The 22634-nt window shown below is 40.5% G+C and overlaps 1 protein-coding gene across 1 annotated transcript in view; it reads right to left on the bottom strand.

The window, feature by feature from the left end:
- Positions 1-22634, bottom strand: part of LOC131831192 (protein FAM170A-like) — an 85400-nt gene that overhangs the window by 58149 nt on the left and 4617 nt on the right. Inside the window, exons 3-4 of the mRNA XM_059173370.1 lie at positions 15145-15270; positions 14157-14256 (exon numbers count right to left, since the gene is read on the bottom strand). Of these exons, the coding sequence (XP_059029353.1) occupies positions 14157-14256; positions 15145-15249 (205 nt within the window). The 5' untranslated portion in view covers positions 15250-15270. The remainder of the gene's footprint in view (positions 1-14156; positions 14257-15144; positions 15271-22634) is intronic.

Raw genomic sequence — 22634 nt, 5'->3', positions numbered from 1 at the left:
AAAGTAGTTTTAAATGTAAAATACTCAAGGCAGTATCAAAAAATGCAAAACGAGGGGCGCCTGGGTGGCTCAGTGGGTTAAGCCTCTGCCTTCGGCCCAGGTCATGATCCCAGGATCCTGGGATCAAGCCCTGCATCAGGCTCTCTGCTCAGCAGGAAGCCTACTTCCTTCTCTCTCTGCCTGCTTCTCTGCCTACTTGTGATCTCTGTCTGTCGAATAAATAAAGAAAATCTTTAAAAAACAAATGCAAAACTAAGTAGGTCCTGTTGTTCAGATGGGTTTTCCTTTTTTTTTTTTTTTTTTTTTTTGGTCTGCATATACATACAAAGTTCTACAGGTAAAAAATAATAATAATTCATCTCAAACTGTTAGAGATCACATTCATGTAATACTAGATTTTAGGTCGCCAGTATTTTTCTTTTTGAAGTTATTTGGGGTCCAACAGTTTTTAATGCCATGAGTCTTACAAGTGATTTTCTGTGGAGACACCTGGGTGGCTCAGTCAGTTAAGCTTCTGCCTTTGACTCAGGTCACCTTTGGCTCAGGTCATGTTCTTGGGTTCCTGAGATGGAGCTCTGCATCCGGCTCCCTGAAGGGAGTCTGCTTGTCCCTCGCCCTCTGCCCATATCCCCCATCTCCCAGCTCATGCTCTCTCTCTCTCGCCCTCTCTATAATAAATAGAATCTTTTTTTTTTTTAAGTGACTTTCAGAAAAAGTATACAGCACTTGGTCTTGGTTTTAAAGTGTGTTCTCTGAAGGGCAGCATCAGCATCTCCTGAGTGTTTGTTAAAGATGCAAATTCTCAGGCCCCATCCCTGACCTGTTGAATCTGAAATTCTGGAAGTGGGAGCAGCAATGTGTTTTACTGAAGTCTGTAGGTGCTTCTGTCACATGCTAAATTGGGAGAATCCTGGGGTATAGCAATTTTGTGTTCCTCACTCACTCTTCTAAAGAAATGATACTGTTCTGTCTTCAAAGAAACACAATTCTCGGGTTATTTGAGGAACTTATTCCAATATCACAAAAATCAAAATACAAAAAGGCAAAGCCCACTCTTCTTTTCTGAAAACAATGGAGCAGAACTGTTCTACCAGGGAAATTTTTTCATACACTTGGGCAGTACTTTTTTATAATATATAGCTTATGCTAAATGTATTTTTGTTCTTTATTTTAGAAACTGTCGACTTAGTGAAGAGAACAAGAAATATCACATAGTACAAAGTGTAAAAGTCACCAAAGAAAAAAAGCCAAAAACTAAATAAAGGTTGAAGAAAAGGTTAATGCTGAATTTTATTTCAAATACATAAAAATTAACAAAGACATGAAATTCATCTAAAGAGGAGGCACTTGCATAGAATAAAAAATAATTTAGATGTAAAATGGAAGAAATGATTTTCCCAATTTGACTTCCATTCAGAGACACACTTGTAAATTAAAAGTAGAGATTAGGGGGGAAAAAAAGGCAGAGTGGGGGGTGGTGGCTCCTGGTTGGCTCAGTCAGTCGACCATACAACTCTTGATCTTGGGGTTGTGAGTTTGAGCCCCACAATGTGTATAAAGGCTGCTTAAAAATAAAACCATTAAGGAGAACCTGGGTGGCTCATTTGGTTAAGCAGCTGCTTCCTGATTTTGGCTTAGGTTATGATCTCAGGTTCCTGGGATCAAGCCTCCTGTTGTGCTCTGCAGTCTGAGAAAGTCTGCTTGAGGATTCTCTCTCTCTCCCAAAGCCCCTGCCCCAACTCACACATAAAGGCTTTCTCTCTGTCCCTCAAATTTTAAAATTATCTTATAATATAAAATAAAATAAAAAATCTTTAAGAAGAAAAAAAAACACAAAAAGGAATTGAGAATCACAGTCTTAAAATACTGCCAAGGCACTGTCTAAACTATTCTATTTAATGGTAATTGAGCATGTGTATAGGGAACTGCACTATATTAGCCACTTTGGAATTATAATTTAGTTGAATATAGCTCTGGTTTTCACAGAGGACACAATCTGCTGGGAAAAAAAAAAAAAAGACATAACCACATTGCAATGAAAGTGCATGTTAAAAGCACTAGGGAGTAAACAGAAATTTCATTCCAACATGGAGAGTTATAACACCACGGTCTCAGGACAAATTCTGTAGGCAGTTTTTTTCAGCTAGGCCACAAAAACAGAGCTCCAGGGAGACAAATGATGTTGGTACAGGTCTAGTACCATGCCTCAAGTACAGGAGGTACTCTGCAAACAGTTGTTATTCAACCTTACAGTAAATTCTGTTATGTTTACTTCCATCTTTCCTTGGAAATACTGGCTCCTTACATAGCTGTATTCATGGACCAAAGAAAAGGAGTTAGTGGACAAGAAAAAGTAAAGACACAAGTGGCAACGACAGCAACAACAAAGACTGTGCATTGTAAATGGCTTTCAGTGAGAAAAAATGAGAGACTATGGGACACACAATGATGAAACTATTAGTATAAATCAGTGTACCGGGAGAATTTATTGAACTCCAATAGTACGTAAAACTCTAGAACATGTTATCATGCACTGTTAGGGGACACAAAAACCTGCAAAGCTGGGACTGTGTGTCTGCTGAACGAGAGGATAAGACATGTGTAAGAAGTATATGAAAACTGAATACGAGGTGATAAGTGCCCATTTTATGGGGGACAATGAAGACTACAGGGTCAAGATCAATGAAACGAGAGATTTATATTGGCAGGTGGTGTTGGGAGTTTTCTAGGTTGGATTGGGATTCCTTATTATGCTGCATTTTTAGGATAAAATCATTTTTTTTCTTAGATTTTATTTATTAGAGAGAGAGTGCCCGCATATGTTGGGGGAGGGGCAGAAAGAGTGGGAGAAGCAGGCTCCCCGCTGAGCAGGGAGCCTGAGGCGGGCTGATCCCAGGATTCTGAGATCATGATCTGAGCCAAAGGCGGACATTTAATCAACTAAGCCACCCAGGCACCCCTGGGATAAAATCATTACCTCTGTGGCTTCTCCCATTTCCAATTTCTTCCCATGCTCCTTAAACCCCAAATGTCGAAAAGCTCACAGTGCTAAGGTGAAAGGTATATGATGGGGAAAATTATGAAAATCGTAAATGAGGAGAGAAAGGGATATCATCCGTTATCCTTGGCAAGAAACAACCAACCAAATAAGTGGGTAAGGGCCAAGCCAGAGGAGGAAGGCAGGAGGAGATTATACTCTACAAGACATCAATGGTTCTCAGTAAAAACAAAACCCAAATCTACAGAACTAATTGCAATTGCCACCAAGTTTTCCAGTGGAACTGTATTTTTTTTCCTACTAACTCACATTCACATATCCTGAATGGTTTAAGAAATGATTTTACATGCATTCTATTATTAATTCGCACAGCAAACATGGGTGGAAACAGCTGCTGTGGGAACTTACATGACTCGAGCAAAGGCTAACAGTAGGACAAGGCCAGGACTTTGAGTCAGATATTCAAAATCATGTTTTGAAGAGCCGAACATGAAGACATCACCTAACTATATTTAATACCAGAAAAGGAACGTTCCAACAGAGGAGTAACACTCACCTACTCAATAGCACCAGCAGCACCAACCGTGCAATCAGTGTTTTCCTGTCTACCTGGACGATCTCCCTGGCCCAGCTGGTGAGTCCTAAGACCTGTATATTATTCTATGGGTTTCTGATGTCAATACTTCAAACCAATACTATAAGGAGAGAAGGACACTCTGGGTCAGCCCAGAAAAGACAATAGCGTTTCTACTTCTCTCTCTCTTTCTCTTCAGCATCCCAACTCCCATGGTCTGAGGAATTCTGGCCATATGCAGAAGCCATATAGAATTGTTCTAGAAGACGGTCCCATTGGTCTCCCAGCAGACACCCAGCGTCCTCACCAGATGTTTGAGGGAGCCTTCACCAGGCTCTGACAGCGACATAACAGAGCCTGAGCAGTAATAGACGAGTTGAATGCAGGCAGCCCTCAGAGCCAAAAAAGCCAAAAAGAAGTGTTACTGTTTTAAGTTATTAAGCTTTAAGGCAATTTGTTGTACAGAAAAATAACAACCAGCACCTCATTTTTTACCTGAGTTGTTTCTTTAGAGAAGGCAATTAGTTCAATTTGTAGGCTCTCTGTGCGAAGCCAGCCAGGAGATAAATATGTAGCACCTGGTCGGGTCTGAGACCTCGTTGTGCAGAGAGCTACATCATTTGGGGACCCAGTGCAAAATGAAAATGTGGGGCCCCTTGTGCAGAAAGCAGGAAAGAAGTGCTGTTACATATACATAAAATGCCTCCTCCTTCCTGTTACAGTCTGTATCTGTTTGCTTTTGTTGTTCCATGGCATTTTCAGAAGAGCCTAATTTACATTTTAAATTTTGAACATTTTTTCTTTTTTTTAACTCTTCATCTTTTATTACGCAATGCTCATTTCAAAGGCAAATAAATATCCAAAGACTTAACTTATGGGTGGAATCACCAGGATTACAATTCATATTACTGCGATTCCCGCCCAAAGGGTACCACAAGCCCACCAAGGGAGAGAAATACAAGCCAGACTCAGAAAATCTGGAATGTGAGAGTGAGAACCTATCCTTAGGGACAGAGCCAGCCTAGGGAGCGCTCTGGGATGTAAGGACTGTGGCACGAGGGTGGACCCTCACAGGTGGCACAAGCCTGAGACCGTCCAGCAACGGAGACTGCACCCGTGCTCACTGAGCCTGCGGCAGACACAGGAACGATGCCTCAGAGGGCACAGGGTCTGGAGAAGTCAAGTTCCGTGTCTCACTGCTCGGTGGGCTGTTCCACCAGGACAAATGGGCCACCCCCGAGGATCTTTAAACCTTTGTCCTGAGAGGCACTCAAACCTCCATGAGGGGCAGGCACCAAGCCAGTTGCAACAACCAGCGGATGGACCACTAGGTAGTGCTGCTAGTCCAGAACTGTTGATGTTCTAACAGGTTCTAGTTACTGTAAGGGCACACATCCACGCTGAGCTTCCCTGCACCCGTGACCACGCTCCTGTTGGGGAAAGGCTGGCAGAGGTTACGGGGTGGGGAGTGGGGAAAAGGAGGCTGCAGGGGCCAGGATGCCAGAAAATCAGGGAGCTAGGAAGCAGGGACAACCATCCAGGGAGGCTTCAGAGGAGTTGGGTGGCTGTGAGGCTCCAGGGCCCCGTGCTTGCTCCATTGTCCCCTAAGACTTGCAAACCCTGAAAGCAACATGCAGTGTGTGCCATTGGGAAGGGAAACAGTCAGTAAGAAGTTATTATACATGTAATTAATATCATAAGAGAAGTCCAAGGTGCAATGGGGGCCAGTGGAGCTGGGGGGGGGTCATCTTTGAAGTATGTAGAAAGACTACTCCTCTTTCAGATGCGACCATTAGGAGGAGCTTATTTCCTGGTATCTTGCTTTGTGGGAGGGACAGGAGCAAGGTTGAGCAGGGACATGGAGAAAGGGCAGAAGAAGGGAAGGGCATTTCTAGCAGAAACAAGAAGCATGGACCACAGTACTGTCTCTTGAACAGAAGCTACTTTTATAAGTAACACAAACCCAATGCTCACATACTTAGGGGAAAAAAAGCAGGTTCTGCCTGACAAGAGAATGTGACGACTCTAAAATGCAAACCAGGAACACTGTCTCAGAAGAACAGAGGAGGAGAATAGAGACAAAACAAGTGTTCTTCCCAAACGCAGAGTCTGAAATGAGGACACACATGCGACCAGTTCTTCTGGAAGTTATTGCAGAAAGTGCCGTGTGGAAATGGGGATGTAAGGCGGAGAAAGAAAGATAAGTAATGAAGTTAGTTTTGCTCTGTGGGTAACTGCCACTTACCCCCCTTCAGCCTGGAGAGACAGGACAGAAACCCCCCTCAAGTTGTCTCCTGTGTGTAAGTAAGGAAGCTCTGGTGTTTTCATGAACTCCCATCCTTCATCAGTGAGGCATTGCCCCAGGGGAGCTAACAGTTCCCCAGCACTGTTGGTCTGTGGCACGTGTGGCAACAGCACACTGCCAGGACCCAGAAATGCCTCTAGCAGAGACCAGGGGTGCTGCTGGCATCCCTCCTGTAGGTGAACTTCTGGGCAGGTGGAGGAGGTGTGGGTGGGCCACTGCTGCCCACCCCTCTGACTGAACTGTTCCCTTAGCTGAGGTAAGGAAATGTAAATGAGAACAGCAGAAAATTCTGAAGAAAACCAGGACCTAAAAAGGGAGAGATACAGGGGTAGCTGGTGCTTCCTTGTTCTCCAATGAAAGTCATGGAATCACAGAGTTTTAGTGTTCAGTATTTCAACCACCACCTTCCATGACAAAACTGTGTTTGCCAAGGGCTAAGTCCCTTGTCCAGAATTTCACAGCCATTATGGGCATGAGTCTTCTCACATTTGTTTCAGCCTACTTTCTACTATTACACACCTGTTCGCGAACATGGCTTTCACCTTGAGAAGAAACAAAAAGAATAGATGGGGATGGCATGATCATCTTCATGCAGACAGGACATAAGCAGCTACTGGAGAGTGGGTTTACAAGGGAAGCCAAAACAGCAGCCAGATGAGAAGACCTCCACCTTCCTGAATTACCCGTGAATATTTATCCCCAAGAACTCACCCTTTCTCCATCTTCATATCCTCTACAATTCTGGAGAACTAGAAGTAACGGAAAATGTTTCACAGAATATTGCTAATGTGCCTTATAAGTACACTGAGGTACATAACACACAAATAAGGAATACGAGATTTTCCCTACTTTAGAAATAAAGAGTGAGACTGAATCATTGAGGGTAGTCAGGTATCAGTAATCTTCCAAGTAATAAGTTAGCATATGCCAGAGGAACAAAACACTACTAAGCCCAGATACATCACGGGCTTCTAAGAAATGACTTAACGAGCTAAAAAAATCAAAAGTAACACAATATTTAATCATTTATAGAAGGACAATGTTCTTGGAACTGTCCTTTAATAGCAGTCTAAAATTATATCCCCTAATGTAAGAACATGGTTTTGGCCACTGGAGTGGTTCTGTAGGCACAATGATTTATCCAGGGAGCAAAAAAAGATTTGAAGTAGTAAAACCTTAAATTTGAAAGGTTATCTTCTCTGCCTGGACAATACCTATATATGAGGGCCAAAATATAACTTGAACAAATAATAGAATATCTACAAATTAAGGACACACTGTAAAGTGACCAAAATTTTTAAAAATAAGGTGAGTACAATTTTTCTTTAACAATACTGACTACATCCCTGAGGGCACATGTAAGAATAAGTCACTGTAATCACTACCATGAGCAATCTTAAAAAGAAAAATGCTACAGAGAAGTTATTTTAATGGTAGTTATGTCTTTTAGAGACACAGGTAAGCTTCTGACATATATTTCAACTGTCCCTATAAACTTCCCAAAATGATACACCATGCCCAAATCTTTCTATTTAAACAGCTTCAAAAGATCACAGTCAATCTCACACAGCTCAAATATTTTTTTAATTCAACTTTTGTCAAATTGATTTATGATTCTGAATTGGACTTATGTCAATTTGATTTATGTTTCTGCTCTCGGTCGATGCTATGTGTACTTACTATAACTGAGTTGTCACAGAGGGAAGGGGATCCACATGGACAGAGACGATATACCTCCCTAAGGGCCATTAACTGGAAATAACAGAGCAGGCCTCACCCTTCGCTTTCAATGGCCCCCGAGCTTCCAGAAACATGTATCTTGCAGTACCGGGCACAGATCAGAAGCGTGGAGTCCAGGGAGATAAGCTAGTAGATATACGCTATTCTTTTGGGGAAGGTAATGTCTCCCATAAAGTTCCTTTTAACTTTTAAGGAATGGCTGAGTTAAGAAACCGTTTAAAACTCATTACCTATGACCATTAAGTGATAATACATTTTGGTTCAGCTTGTCTTGCTACAGAGTGAGAGCCTTCATGGGTGTCTTAATTTTTCCCACTTTAATATAGACATTTTCCCCATGCCAGGGAGAAATAGTTTGCAAGGTTTTGTGGAGGAAAAAAAAAAAAGTGTGAGACAATATTGCACCATCAGCACTCACATAAAATGAAGTTCTTAGCCAACAAACTTGAGGACTTGACAATAAATGATCTACCCTTTCAGGAGCAAGATTGTGATTTTGCTATTAACAACTCTTGGCCAAGATGTACAGTCCTATTTTCCACTTGTGATCTGCCATTTTCACACATAATCTCCAATTTATTTGATGTCCTGCTAAGTATAATTTAACTCTCTTCTTTCTTTTTATTGTTAGTTCATTACTATATTTGACTTCTATAAATCTAAACTAAAAAGTGAACCATAGATGTCTATAGATATACATCAAGTATAGAGGTCTGTCAATATTTTCTTTGATCACTGCCAAACAGTGCAGTGATAAGATTCCCAAAATGACCTTGTGCTTATATTTAATTTTTAGAAAACACACTCTAACAATTATGGCATAACTTCTACAAATACCCACTGTTGCTACCTCCCGGGAAACCATGAAAAGTCAGCTTGAAAAAAACACGTTTTGAAAATATTTGAAGGGAAAATTGTTTCCACTTAATATCTACAGACAACAGAATCGAACATGATTTTAAGCCCATAACAATGCCAGAAAATGTACTTATCTAAGTAGATTCTCAGGTACAAAACAGGACCATTAAAACTTTACCTTTTCGGGGTACCTGGGTAGCTCAGTGGGTTAAAGCCTCTGCCTTCGGCTTGGGTCATGATTCCAGGGTCCTGGGATCGAGCCCGGCATTGGGTTCTCTGCTCAGCGGGGTCCTGCTTCCCCTCCACTCGGCTGCCTCTCTGCCTACTTATAATCTCTGTTTGTCAAACAAAAAAATAAAATCTTTAAAAAAAATAAATAAACTTTACTTTTTCTGTAAACTTAAAGTTGGGACCACTAACCACTCCATCCACTTTACTCCCTTCAGCGAGCAACTCTTAGAGAATAGGGTATCCAGAAAGTTATGAAAGTTTACTCTTCATAGATCTTCAATCAAGAAAACAGCCTTATCTCTGGCCAGTTTATAAGTAGTTCTCTAATTGGAGAGAATCCCCTAAACCAGCCATAAAGCCTAATCTATCCCTAGAATTTATATAAATTAGATACTGATCTCAGAGGATTTCTGGCAGCCTGAACTATACTTGCCAGCAAGCTTCTGATACAATGAAACTGATACTATGAAACTAAGGAACTCTGTCCTTCCTCAAATTCCTCAAATTAGCAAATACTATAGCACTCCAAAGCAATACTGAATTCTAGTAAGGACTGCTGAAATTTTCTTGAACTTTCAGTATTAAGACCAGGCAAGGCCCCCAGACAAAAAAAAAAGCTGGGGGACTCATTTTCCACAACTTGCACCGTGGCACACAATTCAAACTTGTGTCTTAATAGAACAACACATGTTGACAGGTTTTAGACAATGTTGTTAGGGCGACAGTGCCATAGTCCTCTTCTGTGACCTGCCCCATACCTATGGCTTTCAGCACCTCACCGTCCACTGTTCCATCAGGGAGGTAATAAAGGCCGTTAATAGCCTTGGAAGAAAGCGATGATTAGATGCAGAATATTCTGACAAATACATTTTGTTTCATGTTATATCACGAAATTTAATCAGTTATTTAGCTGGTTCTTCTAAGACTACTTCCTCTGACCTTTCCACAGCGCATGCAGTGCCTTAGGATAGAAGGAATTCCTCACTGAGTCTTCCATGTTACTGCAGTACAATAGGTGTCACAGTGAAAGCCGATCAGTCTGCATAGGAAAATGTTTTTCCAAAGGAGTTGAAGGACTCACACTCTGCATGGTGCTTTTCTTTCTCATTAAGCCTGACATTTCAGTGCTTTGTTGCAAATTAAAAACACATGATTGCCCTGGACTGTCAGTGTGAAGTTTTGCCCAATACACAGAACACATTGCAGAAAAAAAAAAAAAAAAAAAAAGAAACAGAAAAAGAAAAAGAAAGAAAGAGAGAGAGAAAGAAAGCAAGACCCCGCTGAGCAGAGAACCCAATGCCGGGCTCGATCCCAGGACCCTGGAATCATGAGTGGGTGACAGAGTTCTTTAAAGTGTACTTGGGAGCTAAGGTTCACTTTATGACCATGACCGAGTAGCAGCAAGAGCTGAGCCAGTTTTCAGACAGCTGTGGGCAGCTGCTAGACTACTGACTACCAGACCGGCCTACAAAATAGATAGATCAACCAGAGCACCAAGCACATTTGCTTTGTCTACTCTTCATTCCAAATTAGCCTGCCTTTTCCACAGGCAAAGGTTTTGTTTAAGTTCTGTGATTTACATTTTGACCCCCATTTCAAACAAGCATCTGCTTCATTTTTACAAGTGGGGATCTAACCAGAGAGTGCTGGCAAGCCCCTGGAAAAACAGAGCAATGGTCTGTTAGGGGTGGGATGGCTGTTGGACCAAGTGAAACTATCATTATGATGGAAGGCTTGGATTGGCTCTGGAAGTTGAAAGGGTGAGAGCACAGGCACAGGTCACTGGGATCTTTTCATACAGTCTTACATCTCTTTTGTTTTACTGATAGATGTCGAAAATTAGTGTGTATTTTTTGTAAACATAACAGTTGTTGCCCTATTTAGGAACTACACCAGAATCGGGAATGCTACTCTGAAAAAGTACTTGGAGATCACCCGCGGAAATTATCATAATTTGTCGACATTAATGCTGACATACCTATTAAGTTTCCATTAGGTATACGGATACACATTTAGAAATACTACAAATTTTTGATTCCTATAATTAAAATAGAATTTTCTCATGTAAAATACTCATTTATCTGTCACCGAAGCCTCTTGTAGAACGTACTAGGAAATACATTTCTATTTAATTTACTTACTTATTTACCCTTAGAAATAATAGGCATGGATCCAGTGAGGCAAGTTATGAGGAAGAGCCAGAAAAATCATGTTCTGAGTATAAATAGCCTATTCTACTATATGTGATAAATAGCTACACCAGATTAATTTAAGAGAGCTCTACAAAGATGGTCTGAGAGATACAATAGTCTCATTATTTTATAATTAATGGATTTAACATCACTTTATAATTTCTATTTCTACATTTTTCCCCTTTACCTGGATGTAAGTATGCTCAAAATTTAGGAATCAAATTTACTTTAACAAGTATGAGATGTTCCTATTTGTTTTGAAACATAATTGCTCCCTAAAAAACATGTAACATAGTAACACGTAACGTAACACGTAACATAAAAAGAATTCAAATGCTAGGTAGAATATCTGCATTTTGCAATTCATGTCATCTCTGGTAAGAAAGCATTCGCAAATTATATCCATTAAAATAAAGGAGTGACAGTTTAATAAGCTAATATTATTTAAGGAATTAATCAACATGGTCCATTGGCTACCCATGGCTATGTAGCAAAATGAGTGGCTGAAAGCGATGAACATTGATTACCTTCCAATTTCTGTGGACTGCAGGTGCAGCTTAGCTTGGTGCCTCTGGCTCAGGGTCTTTGATGAAATTATAGTCAAGCTGTTGCCTAGGGACATGTTCTTACCACAAGACTGGAATGGGAAGATGCCCTTTCAGTGTGGTTCCTGAGGCTGTTGGCAGGTCTCAGGACACTCACATCCCAGTGCACGTGTCCCTCCCTGCACCTCTGCCTCACAACACAGCGACTTGTTTCTGCACAGAGTAAGTGATGCAAGAAAGAAGAGAATGTCCAAAATGGAAGCCATAGCCTTTTCTCACACAGTCTTGGTAGTGAACCCCATACTGCTTACTATATTCTTTTCTTTTTTTTTTTTAAGATTTATTTGTGCGAGTAAGACAGAGCCCAAGGGAAGAGCAGAGGGAGAATACAAACTCTGCACACTGCTGTGGGTATGGAGCCTGATGCATGGCTTGATCTCAGGACCCTGAGATCATGACCTCAGTGGAAACGAAGAGTCCTGCACTCAGCTGAGTGCCCTACTATGTTCTTTTCATGAGGAAGTCTGTAAGTCCAGCTCACACTCAAGGGAAAGGGGCTGAACTAGAGGGTGTGGATCAGTCACATAATATATATAAATAATATATTATAATATGCTATTTATATAAATATATATTTATTTATAAAAGTTATAAAATTTATATATTATACATATAAATTTATATATGTATTTATATATTATATATAAATTTATTTATATAAAATATATAAATAGTATATTATTATACTATATATATATTATATATATCAATGATATTTATTTATTAGACATGGGATCAGATCCCATGACAAGGGATCATCTGGGTGAAGGCAGAGATGCCTTTCACATAGTGTGTTGAAACTCTTTTGAAAATATATCCCTTAGGTCTTGGTTCTGTTTAATCAGCATCTATTTCTCGTTGGTAGTAATTTATTCAAATATTCTGTATCAATATGGTATCTCATTAATTCCTGGACTGAAGGCTCCACTAAGTACATTTAAATATAATGTTTTACCCCAAATAGAGTAAGTTATGTCTCCTGACGTGGGCCATTTCCCATGCTGTAAAAAATGAATCTGAACTTAATACACTACTTACAATTGCCATCTAGTGGAATTCTTAATTATCAAACACTTGCTAAAGGCCCTTAGATTGTTTGGAAATGAGATTATGAAATCCTCCAGTAAAGTCTTAGTAAGCTCCAGTTTGAATCATAAATCAAAGCTGATGAAGAATAACTTCCATTTCAGTTTGGCAAGAATACTTTTCTGGTTCAGCGGAAGGGGATTAAAGTATGGATGGAAACAGACAGAAAATATAAAAGACCTGGAAAAGTTGATTTGATCCAGATCTACCATTGCCTCAGTTTTTTTTTTTTTAATAAAAGAGGGGAAAAAAAAGCATCAATCAAAAATGGGTTATACCATCTATACTTGCCATTCCGATAGCTGTCATTCAATTGTTATTTCTCAAGGTAGAAAGTTTTACTCAAATCCTCCTCCAAATTACTTATATTGTTTTTATACAAGCATCATCAAGGATTGAATTTCAAATCCAATAATGAGTCACCACTTCTGGCCCTTAACAGTTAATGGAAGGATCTTTTCTATACATTCCATATTGGGCTGTTACATTTTCGGCTCTTACGTGAAACATAACTAATGGTATCAGATCGTCAGAATCACATTGGATCCCAACTGCCAATTTTTTTTTAAAGATTTTATTTATTTATTAGACAGAGATCACAAGTAGGTAGAGAGGTAGGCAGAGTGAGAGAGAGAGAGAGAGAGAGAGAGGGAAGCAGGCTCCCCACTGAGCAGAGAGCCCAATGTGGTGCTTGATCCCAGGACCCCGAGATCATGACCTGAGCCAAAACCAAGCGTTGGCTGCCCAAATGACTGAGCCACCCAGGAGAACCTGATGAGTGTTACTGACGATGGTGCAAGGTGATGGCAGATGAGTGTGTGCATGCGTATTCCACAGTGTGGCAGAGCATATGAACAAGTGCAGGACTGGTGCCTTTTCTTGTCATGAGACAACAGGACTTAGAGTGTTACCAGAAGTGACCTGAGCTCCCCAAACATGCAGCTCTATGAAGTGCCAATGTCTTCGTGTATGAAGTGGCACATGGATGAGTAAGGCTCTCTATGAAGGTGCACCCCTCTCAGGGTGTACCAATTTTCCACAATTTGGCTTAGTGTGAGGTAGTTAAACCAGGTGATTGGTGTGAGGGGATGTAAATTCCGTATGGCATTAGTGTGTAAATGGGTGAGTCTGATTGTGTGAAGGAGTGAGGGTATGAGGGCATAGCTGCGCCCTCACATACAAGAGAAGGGGAAGATTGATGAAGAATGAAGGCATGTCTAAAAGCAAAGGGAAGGAGAAATGGGACCATAACTGGTAGGAAGGCAGACGGATGCAGGAGTGTGTGTGAGGAGTCTATGCTCACCTGAGGGGGAAGACTATGATGAAAGGCCCACACCAGCACAGTGCTCTTCCCGGCCCCCAGCTGTCCCAGCACTCTCACGAGTAACTGGGTCCTAACCCTGGAGGCACATTCCCATTTGTCCCTCTGCAGAGCCTTCAGTCTTAGTGCCTCTGCCCTGAAGCCCTCTTCAGATTTTTAAGTGGAGAATAAATTAGAGGGCTTGGGCTGAGCAGCTCAGTTGTACCTCCCATCCATGCTCAGACCCCACCTGTGTATTTCTCTTACCATCCTCATTAGCAGGAATCAGCTTAGATAGAGAGGAGACACAGGAGAAGTACTGTGAGGCAGAGGAGTTAGGCTGAGCCGCATCCTCTTGAGTCTTCCTCTTGAATTCCGGTGAATGGAATAAAAATAAAACAATATATTGAGATGCAGCATTTTCTGGAGTCTGTATCCTTTCAAAAGAGCCACATTGAGTGAACACTCTAAGTTAGACAACATTATCACACATGACACTTGCTCTCACAGAAATTAAGTGATTTTCTCAGTAGAAAACTCTAGTATTAAGGTGAGTTTACCAATTAAAACTTCACTTACTCCCAAAGAGAAGTAAATAACAATGATCAAAATTGCATTTATGGTGGATGCCCATAATACTGAGTACCTTGCATGTGGGATTTCTGGAGATGTGTAAAGAACACTGAATATGTAGAAAGAACCATGTCTATAAAATAGTATGGAGTCACTAAAGTTGGATATTTTCAGCTTGATTTTCCTCAGGAGAAACTGTAATTAAGGAGCATGGGGTACAGGTTTTATGAAGAACTCTGCATGTGTATCTATCTACTTCTATGTTGGTGTCTATTTATACACACATATATATGTAGAGAGAGAGGATAGATATAACAATATTATAGATATAGACAAAATAAATTTTCAGGGCTTCCTGGGAATCCTGGTGCTGGAGATGTTCAAATTAAGACTTCACAAACTTGCCGCAAACTCCTCTTCCAGAATTGTATTTCTATATTTCTCTTAGAGTTTTAATCTTCCCATTCAGATCCTTTAAGAGCGTCTTCCAAAGAAGACAGGGATCCTGATATGGTACATTTTTGCCTATTATTTAAGAACAGAGACCTTGGGCAGTCCTTGAGCAAAGGGGTCGTTTATGGCCATAGCTGAGCATGGGCACTTAATTCTAATTTTGAGTTAACATGCTGCCTCACCTCCCTGCCTGATTCCCCTTCAGACCAACCTCTCCCCTACCACATACCACAGCGAACGAGCTTGTCTGCAGGCACACAGGAGTATTGTGACTTTGCATCTGCTGCCATCTGGCCATGGCCTTGGGCCAACTCAGAGGGTCCAGGTAAAACATCTTCAGATGTGTTTAAAACTTCTGGGAAAGAGAAGGAAAAACAGACAGGTGACTTTATTTTACTTTATTTTTTTCCTTCACTAAACATTCAAGAAATAGCATGAACAATAACCCACACGGCACATGTCCCCATGAAGATTATAGTCCAGCTTCCGTTGAAAGTTCTAAAATCTAGGTATCTGAAAACATTTTCTGGAATGAAATGTCTGGTTACCTCTGAAAGCCTTATGTTGTTTTCTGCCATGGATCAGAGGCTCAAATTCTTGCCTAGTACATGGTAATAAGGTGCCTGCACTCTCACTATTTTGTTTACCACAAGAATAAATTCAGAGCATGTCAGTAAAGGTCTTTGGTCTGCCAGCTGTGGTTTATGATATGAAAAGTCCTGTTGCTTCCTGAGAGGGTTTGAATTTACAGGAAGGAACTGACTGACTTCCACCACGGCTCCTTGGCCTCCTCTTTCAGGTATCTGGGTCGGACCTTACCTGAGGGCTCTGCTGCACAGCTCTGCGGGACCAGGAGACTCCAGAAGGGTTCCCAAGGCTGACTCCAGGCAACACCTCCCCACTTTGGGCACAGCTCCCCTCTGAGGAGCTATGACTGCCAAATGGCTCAGCTGTCACTTGGCCCAGTTGGTGGTGTCACCCTCCTCACATCCTCCTCACACACTATTCTGATTAATTTTTGCATCTATACTCACTGTACACATAAGCCTACCTCTAAACCTTACCAATGAACAGCGAAATTCTCGGCTGTTGGTTATTTCCCTGGTAAAATATGTGTATTTCTAGGATCATCTCGATCTCTGCCATGAATTTAAACATATCACAAAAATCACCGGTTAGTTTTTCTTCCTCCTAATCTACATTTCCAAACTCAACGTTCAGGAAATAAGTCCATTTTTGTTCTTTAGAAAATAACTAAAACATACTAAGTCTCCTCCTGGGTTTACAAACTTCAGGGAAGCTTATAACTCAACTTTATTTCACAAAATGCACCTACTTTTTCTCTTTGGTCACTGGAAAGTGTCTGATAGGTCATGTTGGTTTTGGAATGAGACAATTCAGTGGGGTTGCTGTATTTTCTAGGGACTTAGTATGTGTGCCATGTTAGTGAACACAGTCTGATGTGTGTATGTGTCTGACACATGTCCTCAACAATTTTATTCAGAGAATGTAGAGGTGACCGGGCCATTGCATGTGAAGGTAGCATGAGCGTCGTGGGTGACACTGCAACATCCTTCTAGAGATGTACAGCAGTATGTCTTCCCTGTATTACAAGTGACCTGTGTGTCACATAGTATAAAGTTTAAGTAGTTGCAGAGTATCTATTTGGTTTGTGAGTGAAATATGGAGCTGGGTGATTTTGTGATAACTGCTGAGATTGGGAAAGCAATACACACTGACCATGTGAACGAAGGATGTGGCACTTCATGTGAGCTCCTTGATTGTGGAATTACATGGGGGTTCTAGGGGACTGGAAACGGGAGTTTTATAAAATGTTAAATGACTGTCTTGGCTGTGTGCATTGTTAATGAGAAATTAAAAAGTCCTACAAGAGTGAGATTATTTGTGTGAGTTCAACATTAGAGTGGCTAAGGAAGGACATTAGAGAAAGCAAACTTGAGGAATGCATATGCTGCAAAATGAGATGTAAATGTTCAAGACATGAAGATCTGAGATTATGAGTGTGTCTGAGAGTGCAAGGATATGGGAGTGGAGAAGGAGAAATTCAGGGATGAGTGTAAGCGGGTAAATATGAGAGGACACTGGGTTAAGTCCAGCAGTGGGTGTGACGGAATAAAGATTTCTGTGTTTTTATGAGGGTAGGAGGTTACTAGAGGGAGAAACTAAGACCCTTTCAAATCTCTGCCCCTTCTCCACCCATGGAGATGAGACATATGCTAAGGAGCTCACTCTTCAGAGAAGAGAAGGCAAATATGGCCCTGTTTTGATAACCTTGCATTTGGGGTATTTGTCTTTTTTGAGACTTCCCTTGAATCGCCAGGCTGCTGTTTTTTGTTTTCTTTTTTTTGTTTTGTTTTGTTTTGTTTTGTTTTGTTTCAGTTTTCACGAATGCACTTTTTATTATTAACATATAATGTATTATTATATGTTTTAACATATAATGTATTATATATAACATACAATGTATTATTTGTACAGGTCTGTGAATCCTCAGGCTTACACATTTCACAGCACCCACCACAGCATATACCCTCCCCAACATTCATAACCCAACCACCCCATCCCAACCCTCCACCCCCAGCAACCCTCAGTTTGTTATTCAGATGCACTTCCTCCTAGACAAGGAAAAGACCTTGCATTTTCAGTGGGTCCAGACATGGTTTTGAATCAGCTAACATCTCTCATCTATCAGTGTGTAGACAGCTAATGCTCAGCTGGACCCTCAGCCATACTTACAATTCCCTTGGCCACCCCCGACCTCCAGTTCAGGCCTCTCTACTTACGAGTACTCTTACTGCCTGATACACCTGAGAAAATGGCATTGTTTCCTTCTTGCTGGGTATTAGGACCAGGCTCTGCAGCAGCATCTTGCTCCGTTATGATTTCTATAAATTGAATTAAAGTTAAGGAGATATATCCAATATTTCATACATTCAATGCAACTGATTGCTCACTCTATGCCAGACACACATGGACACTATGGTCTCTTTTCTAGCCAAAGCTCCAAAGTAAAAGTCCTGGACAATATTTCTTTGTCCCAAGTGTCGATGGCTAGATGGACATAATATATGTACTTTGTCTTTATGGGATCCCGAGAGTGTGTCCTGGATCTGTGCTATCACAGAGCACAGTCAATGTATTTTAATATTTGTTTACCTGACTATACATACATCACTGTATGAGTTTTACTTTAGCTGTTACAGGCTGAATAATGCCTCAACCAAAGATGCCCATATCCTGTCACCAGAATCTGTAATGTTACCTTATAAGAACCAAAGGACTTTGTAGATATTATTAAATTAAGGACCCTGAGATGGGGAGATTATTTCTGATTAGATGGGTGGTTCCATATGCCATATTTTAGACTTCTGACGTCTAGAACTATGACAGAACACATTTTTGTTGTCTTTAATCCACTAAGTTTGTGGTCATTTGTTAAATCATTTGATAGCTAATAATAAATATATTAATAAATAATATTATATATTACAATATATATTATATATAAATTATATAAAATAATAAGTATATATAAATAATATATAATAAATATATTAAACTAAGGATCCCCACATAAACCAGATGGATGGGGAGGTTTTCCAAATAGGTAGGCTCTATTTACCCAATTCCCTTTGTTTTCTGAGTACAGAATTTGAGCCAATGGTGCTACCCACTCTTTGTGCAAAATAAGGAGCCTGGAACACTTGAACTCCCAGTCATATTGTATGTGATTGTCATCTAGTACTTCAGTTACACCTGTTTTCTTATCATCGCTCTATTAGTGATCACTGATTTGTGTGTAAATCATCAAAACCGATCTACATTCAGAGACTTCTCAGCTCACCTTTTGTTCCTGTGTTCCATTTCATCTTTCTGAAATGATTCAGTGTTTTTAGCCTTTTATATTTTATTTTTTCTACTTTTTATCTGAAGAATGTCTTTTTCCACCCTTATTCTTTACGAAGTGACTGTTCTTTGCTTTCAGCACATTATTTTGTATTGCCATTAGGTTTCAACAACTGTTGCCTGACAAATCACTATTCGATTGTGTGCTTCTCTCCGTTTGCTTTAAGGTCTTTGTTACTGAGTTTCTGAATGGTGGTTTTAGTGTACTTAGGTGTGGATTTATTTTTGCCTTTCCTATAATGAGCTTCCAAATGTTTCCTGATTCCAAGGATTCGTATCTTCCGTTGTTTTAGAAAAATTGGCAATTATCTATTTGTCTTACTTTCTTTTACTCTTCACAAATCTCAGTTTGATATGTCATACTTTCACATTTTATCCTCATTTATCCTAATCCCTCTTTCATATTCTATTCATCTCTCTGATTTATATTTGAACGTAATTCCCTAGCTCTATCCTTCCAAGTCATAAATTTTCTTTTCACTTGTGTTGAATGTGATGTTTAACTCATCCACATTTTTTATACTTTCTAGAACATTATTTTTCTCCTCTAAAACTTTAGAATTTTTAAATATTTTTTCTCGGTAGTGTTTTATGACATTACATCTTTAATAACTATAAACATTATTATCTACCATCCCTATAGTACTGTTCAATTAAATGATCTTCTTTGATGCCAAACCTAAATGCTCAGTGTTTGCATAATCTGACTTAGACTGTGTGCTTTGTAGTTTTAGGCTGAGTTCACGTTCAGGAAGTCATTACCATAGGACACTTAACATGGATGATTATCAATTTGGAGCTTTTACGTATTCTACAGTCAGCTATTTCTAGAGTACCACAAGCTATGGTTTAATTATACACTTATTCTCCCCTTTTAAGTTGAACTGACACTACAGCAATTGTGAACACCGCGCCTAAGAATTCTCCTTCTTCCCTCAATAAATAATATCGTCCCCCAAAATGTAGGCACACAGTTCCTCTCTACCCACTAAATGTGAAAAGTGTTTGTAATGAGTTCCTATTGAGGGTACAGAACAGGAGCCTCATATTCCCAAATCAGGGCAGAGAAAAAGATTATAACTGGGCCTCATGTGTACCTTTCTCCCTCTGGCTTTGGAGAGATGTTGAGCTGGATGTCTATAGGTCTATTCAGACCCCCTCTTCCCTCAGCTGCCTGGACTTGAAATGCCCTTCCTTTCTCCTTACCAGAGAATGAGGAGTAATAGGAATTTTCTGATTCAGAATATTCACTTTCTGACTCATCATCTGAAGGATAGTCTTCCAATTAGTGGCCAGGTTGTGGATATTTGTGGGACTTTGATGGTCCTAAAAAATTGAACAAAAGTCATAAAAACAGCTGGTCCCATTCTGTTCTCCTCTTACACTCTTGTCCCTAATCTACTATCCCCACTCTCCCCATCCCCCATGGAAATACTTATTTTGCCCTAAATAGTTATCTTTAGTATGGGCAAAGAATTGGCCTATTGCACTATCCTGTCTTTCTGTCTGGATGCTGCTACCATGGCTCCTGATAGTCATTCACTGTGGTTAGGATTTTCAGTACCATTTGCCTTCCTTCACATCTGTTACCCTTTTACCCTCTGCGTTCTGAACTCCTAGAGATTTATAACCTCAAATGAGACAAGCAATGAAGTTTTATTTTTGAAGAACCTATTCCTCACTGTTATGTCAGTGTTTCTGTTGCCACGGCAAATAAACAAGCTCACTGCTTCCTAGATAACTGTTTAATAATACCATCATTTCCTATGGGTGTGTCTGATACGTGTACTGGGCACCTGTTGTATCATGATGGTGTGATGGATGTAAGGTGCTTTGTGTGTGAAAGTTCCTAACACGTTGGTTCAAACAGGGCCAGGGCCTAATGTGTAACAGCTCTGGTGTTTGTGAATCTGAATATGGGGTGAATTTTGTGTGACTGAGAATGGTATGCATGCTTTATGTGTTTTAGTTTTGTACATATCCACATGTGTAGATTCCACATCCTGTGACTATGGATTTGTGGGGTGTATAGGTTGTTACAGGATTTAGATGTACCAGAAAATTATTAGGAATACTGTCTTTGAGAGTAGAATTGGTATATTTGTGTAATCTCAGGGGAATAATGAAAGAACATTAGAGGACATAAAAGTCAAAAGTTGTAAGAGAAAGAACATATGAGCTTTGAGACCGTGTAAAGATCTAAAGGAAATGGAGATGTAGAGAAGACTGTGTAAGAAAATATAAGTATATATGTGTATATGTATATTATTTTCACAGATTTAATGATGAAAGGAACTAGACACAAACTATACATTGTATGCTTCCGTGAAACTTAAAAAAGGGGTAACTGATCTAGAGTTTCAGAAGTCAGAGCAATCATCACTTTTTATGGCAAGTGGCATAGAGAATTCAGAAGCATGTGGAAGATTGTTAGGAACTGAATGATGAGGATGAGGAGTGCAGAGGGTTTGTAAAGGGATGAATGTCAGAACACAGGCTACCAAAGTACATGGACTGGATGTCTATACTCCACCTCAAGTCCAGCTCTTGAGAATCTGACTGCTTCTGGCCTACTTAAAGCTGTTGGTACTTTCATGCCTTCCTGATAACATAAATGCTTTGGTGGTTCACACTGACATACCCTTCCATGTTTCTCTGCGAACATTCGCATACCCAGACCCTCTCCCAGCATTTCTTCAAGAAAGAGCACTGCTCTCTGCTGATCTTTTTGGGATTCCTCCGGTCCTAGTAAGGACTTTTCCCCAGCAACTGATCGTTTCTGTTGATCACTGAAGAAAACCGAGTTAGAGTCCGTGATCAAAGGACCGAGACTAATGCAAAGTGAAAGTCAAGCAACGCTTTATTTCTGCCAAGCATCAGAAACCAAACAGACCGGTAGGGGCCGTCTCTCATGAAAAGGCCGCCCCCAAGGAGGCCTGCTCCGGAAGACTATTACTCCAAGGACTACCCTAACGGCTATTCTAAGGGCCATTCTAACGGCTATCCCAACGGCTATTCTAACTGCTCTCCCAACAGCTATTCTAACTCCTCCTACGACTCCCCCGCCCCACACACAGGTGGCCAATGAGATTGCAACACACCACAGTAAATATATGCGCACCCCACTGACTGGATGTGTCCATCTGGCCTGTCCCACCCCTATATCAAGGGTTGCAAGTAAGCTCCTCTGGGAGAGGCGGAGTCAATCTAAGTTTACAACCAAAGAGCTCCCTCTGACTAACGAGGCCCCTACAGACTGGGCATGTGTTTCCACATCAGGCAGCCTAGTATCAAATGATGGGCAGAATTTGTTCAATCATTGGAGAGCTGATAACAACTATATTAACCTTAAACTAAGGATCCCCACATACTCTGGATGGATGGGGAGGTTTTACAAATGGGTAGGCTCTATTTACCCAATTCCTGTGAATACTGCACCTATGAATTCCATTTTTTCCCTCAATAAATATCTTCCCCCAAAATGTAGGCACACAGTTCCTCTCTACCCACTAAATGTGAAAAGTGTTTGTAATGAGTTCCTATTGAGGGTACAGAAACAGGAGACTCATATTCCCAAATCCGAGCAGAGAAAAAGATTGTAACTGGTCCTCATGTGTACCTTTCTCCCTCTGGCTTTGGAGAGATGCTGAGCTGGATACCTATGGGTCTATTCAGACCCCCTCTACCCTCCTCTGCTTGGACTTGAAATGCCCTTCCTTTCTCCTTACCAGAGAATGAGGAATAACAAGTGAAGGATTCACTTTTTGCCTCAGGGCCTGGAGGACTGTCTTT

This window comes from Mustela lutreola, chromosome 5, assembly GCF_030435805.1.
Source record: "Mustela lutreola isolate mMusLut2 chromosome 5, mMusLut2.pri, whole genome shotgun sequence".
Lineage (NCBI taxonomy): Eukaryota > Metazoa > Chordata > Mammalia > Carnivora > Mustelidae > Mustela > Mustela lutreola.
Note: the sequence above shows the minus strand (reverse complement) of the source record. Positions and strands in the feature narration are given on the sequence as shown.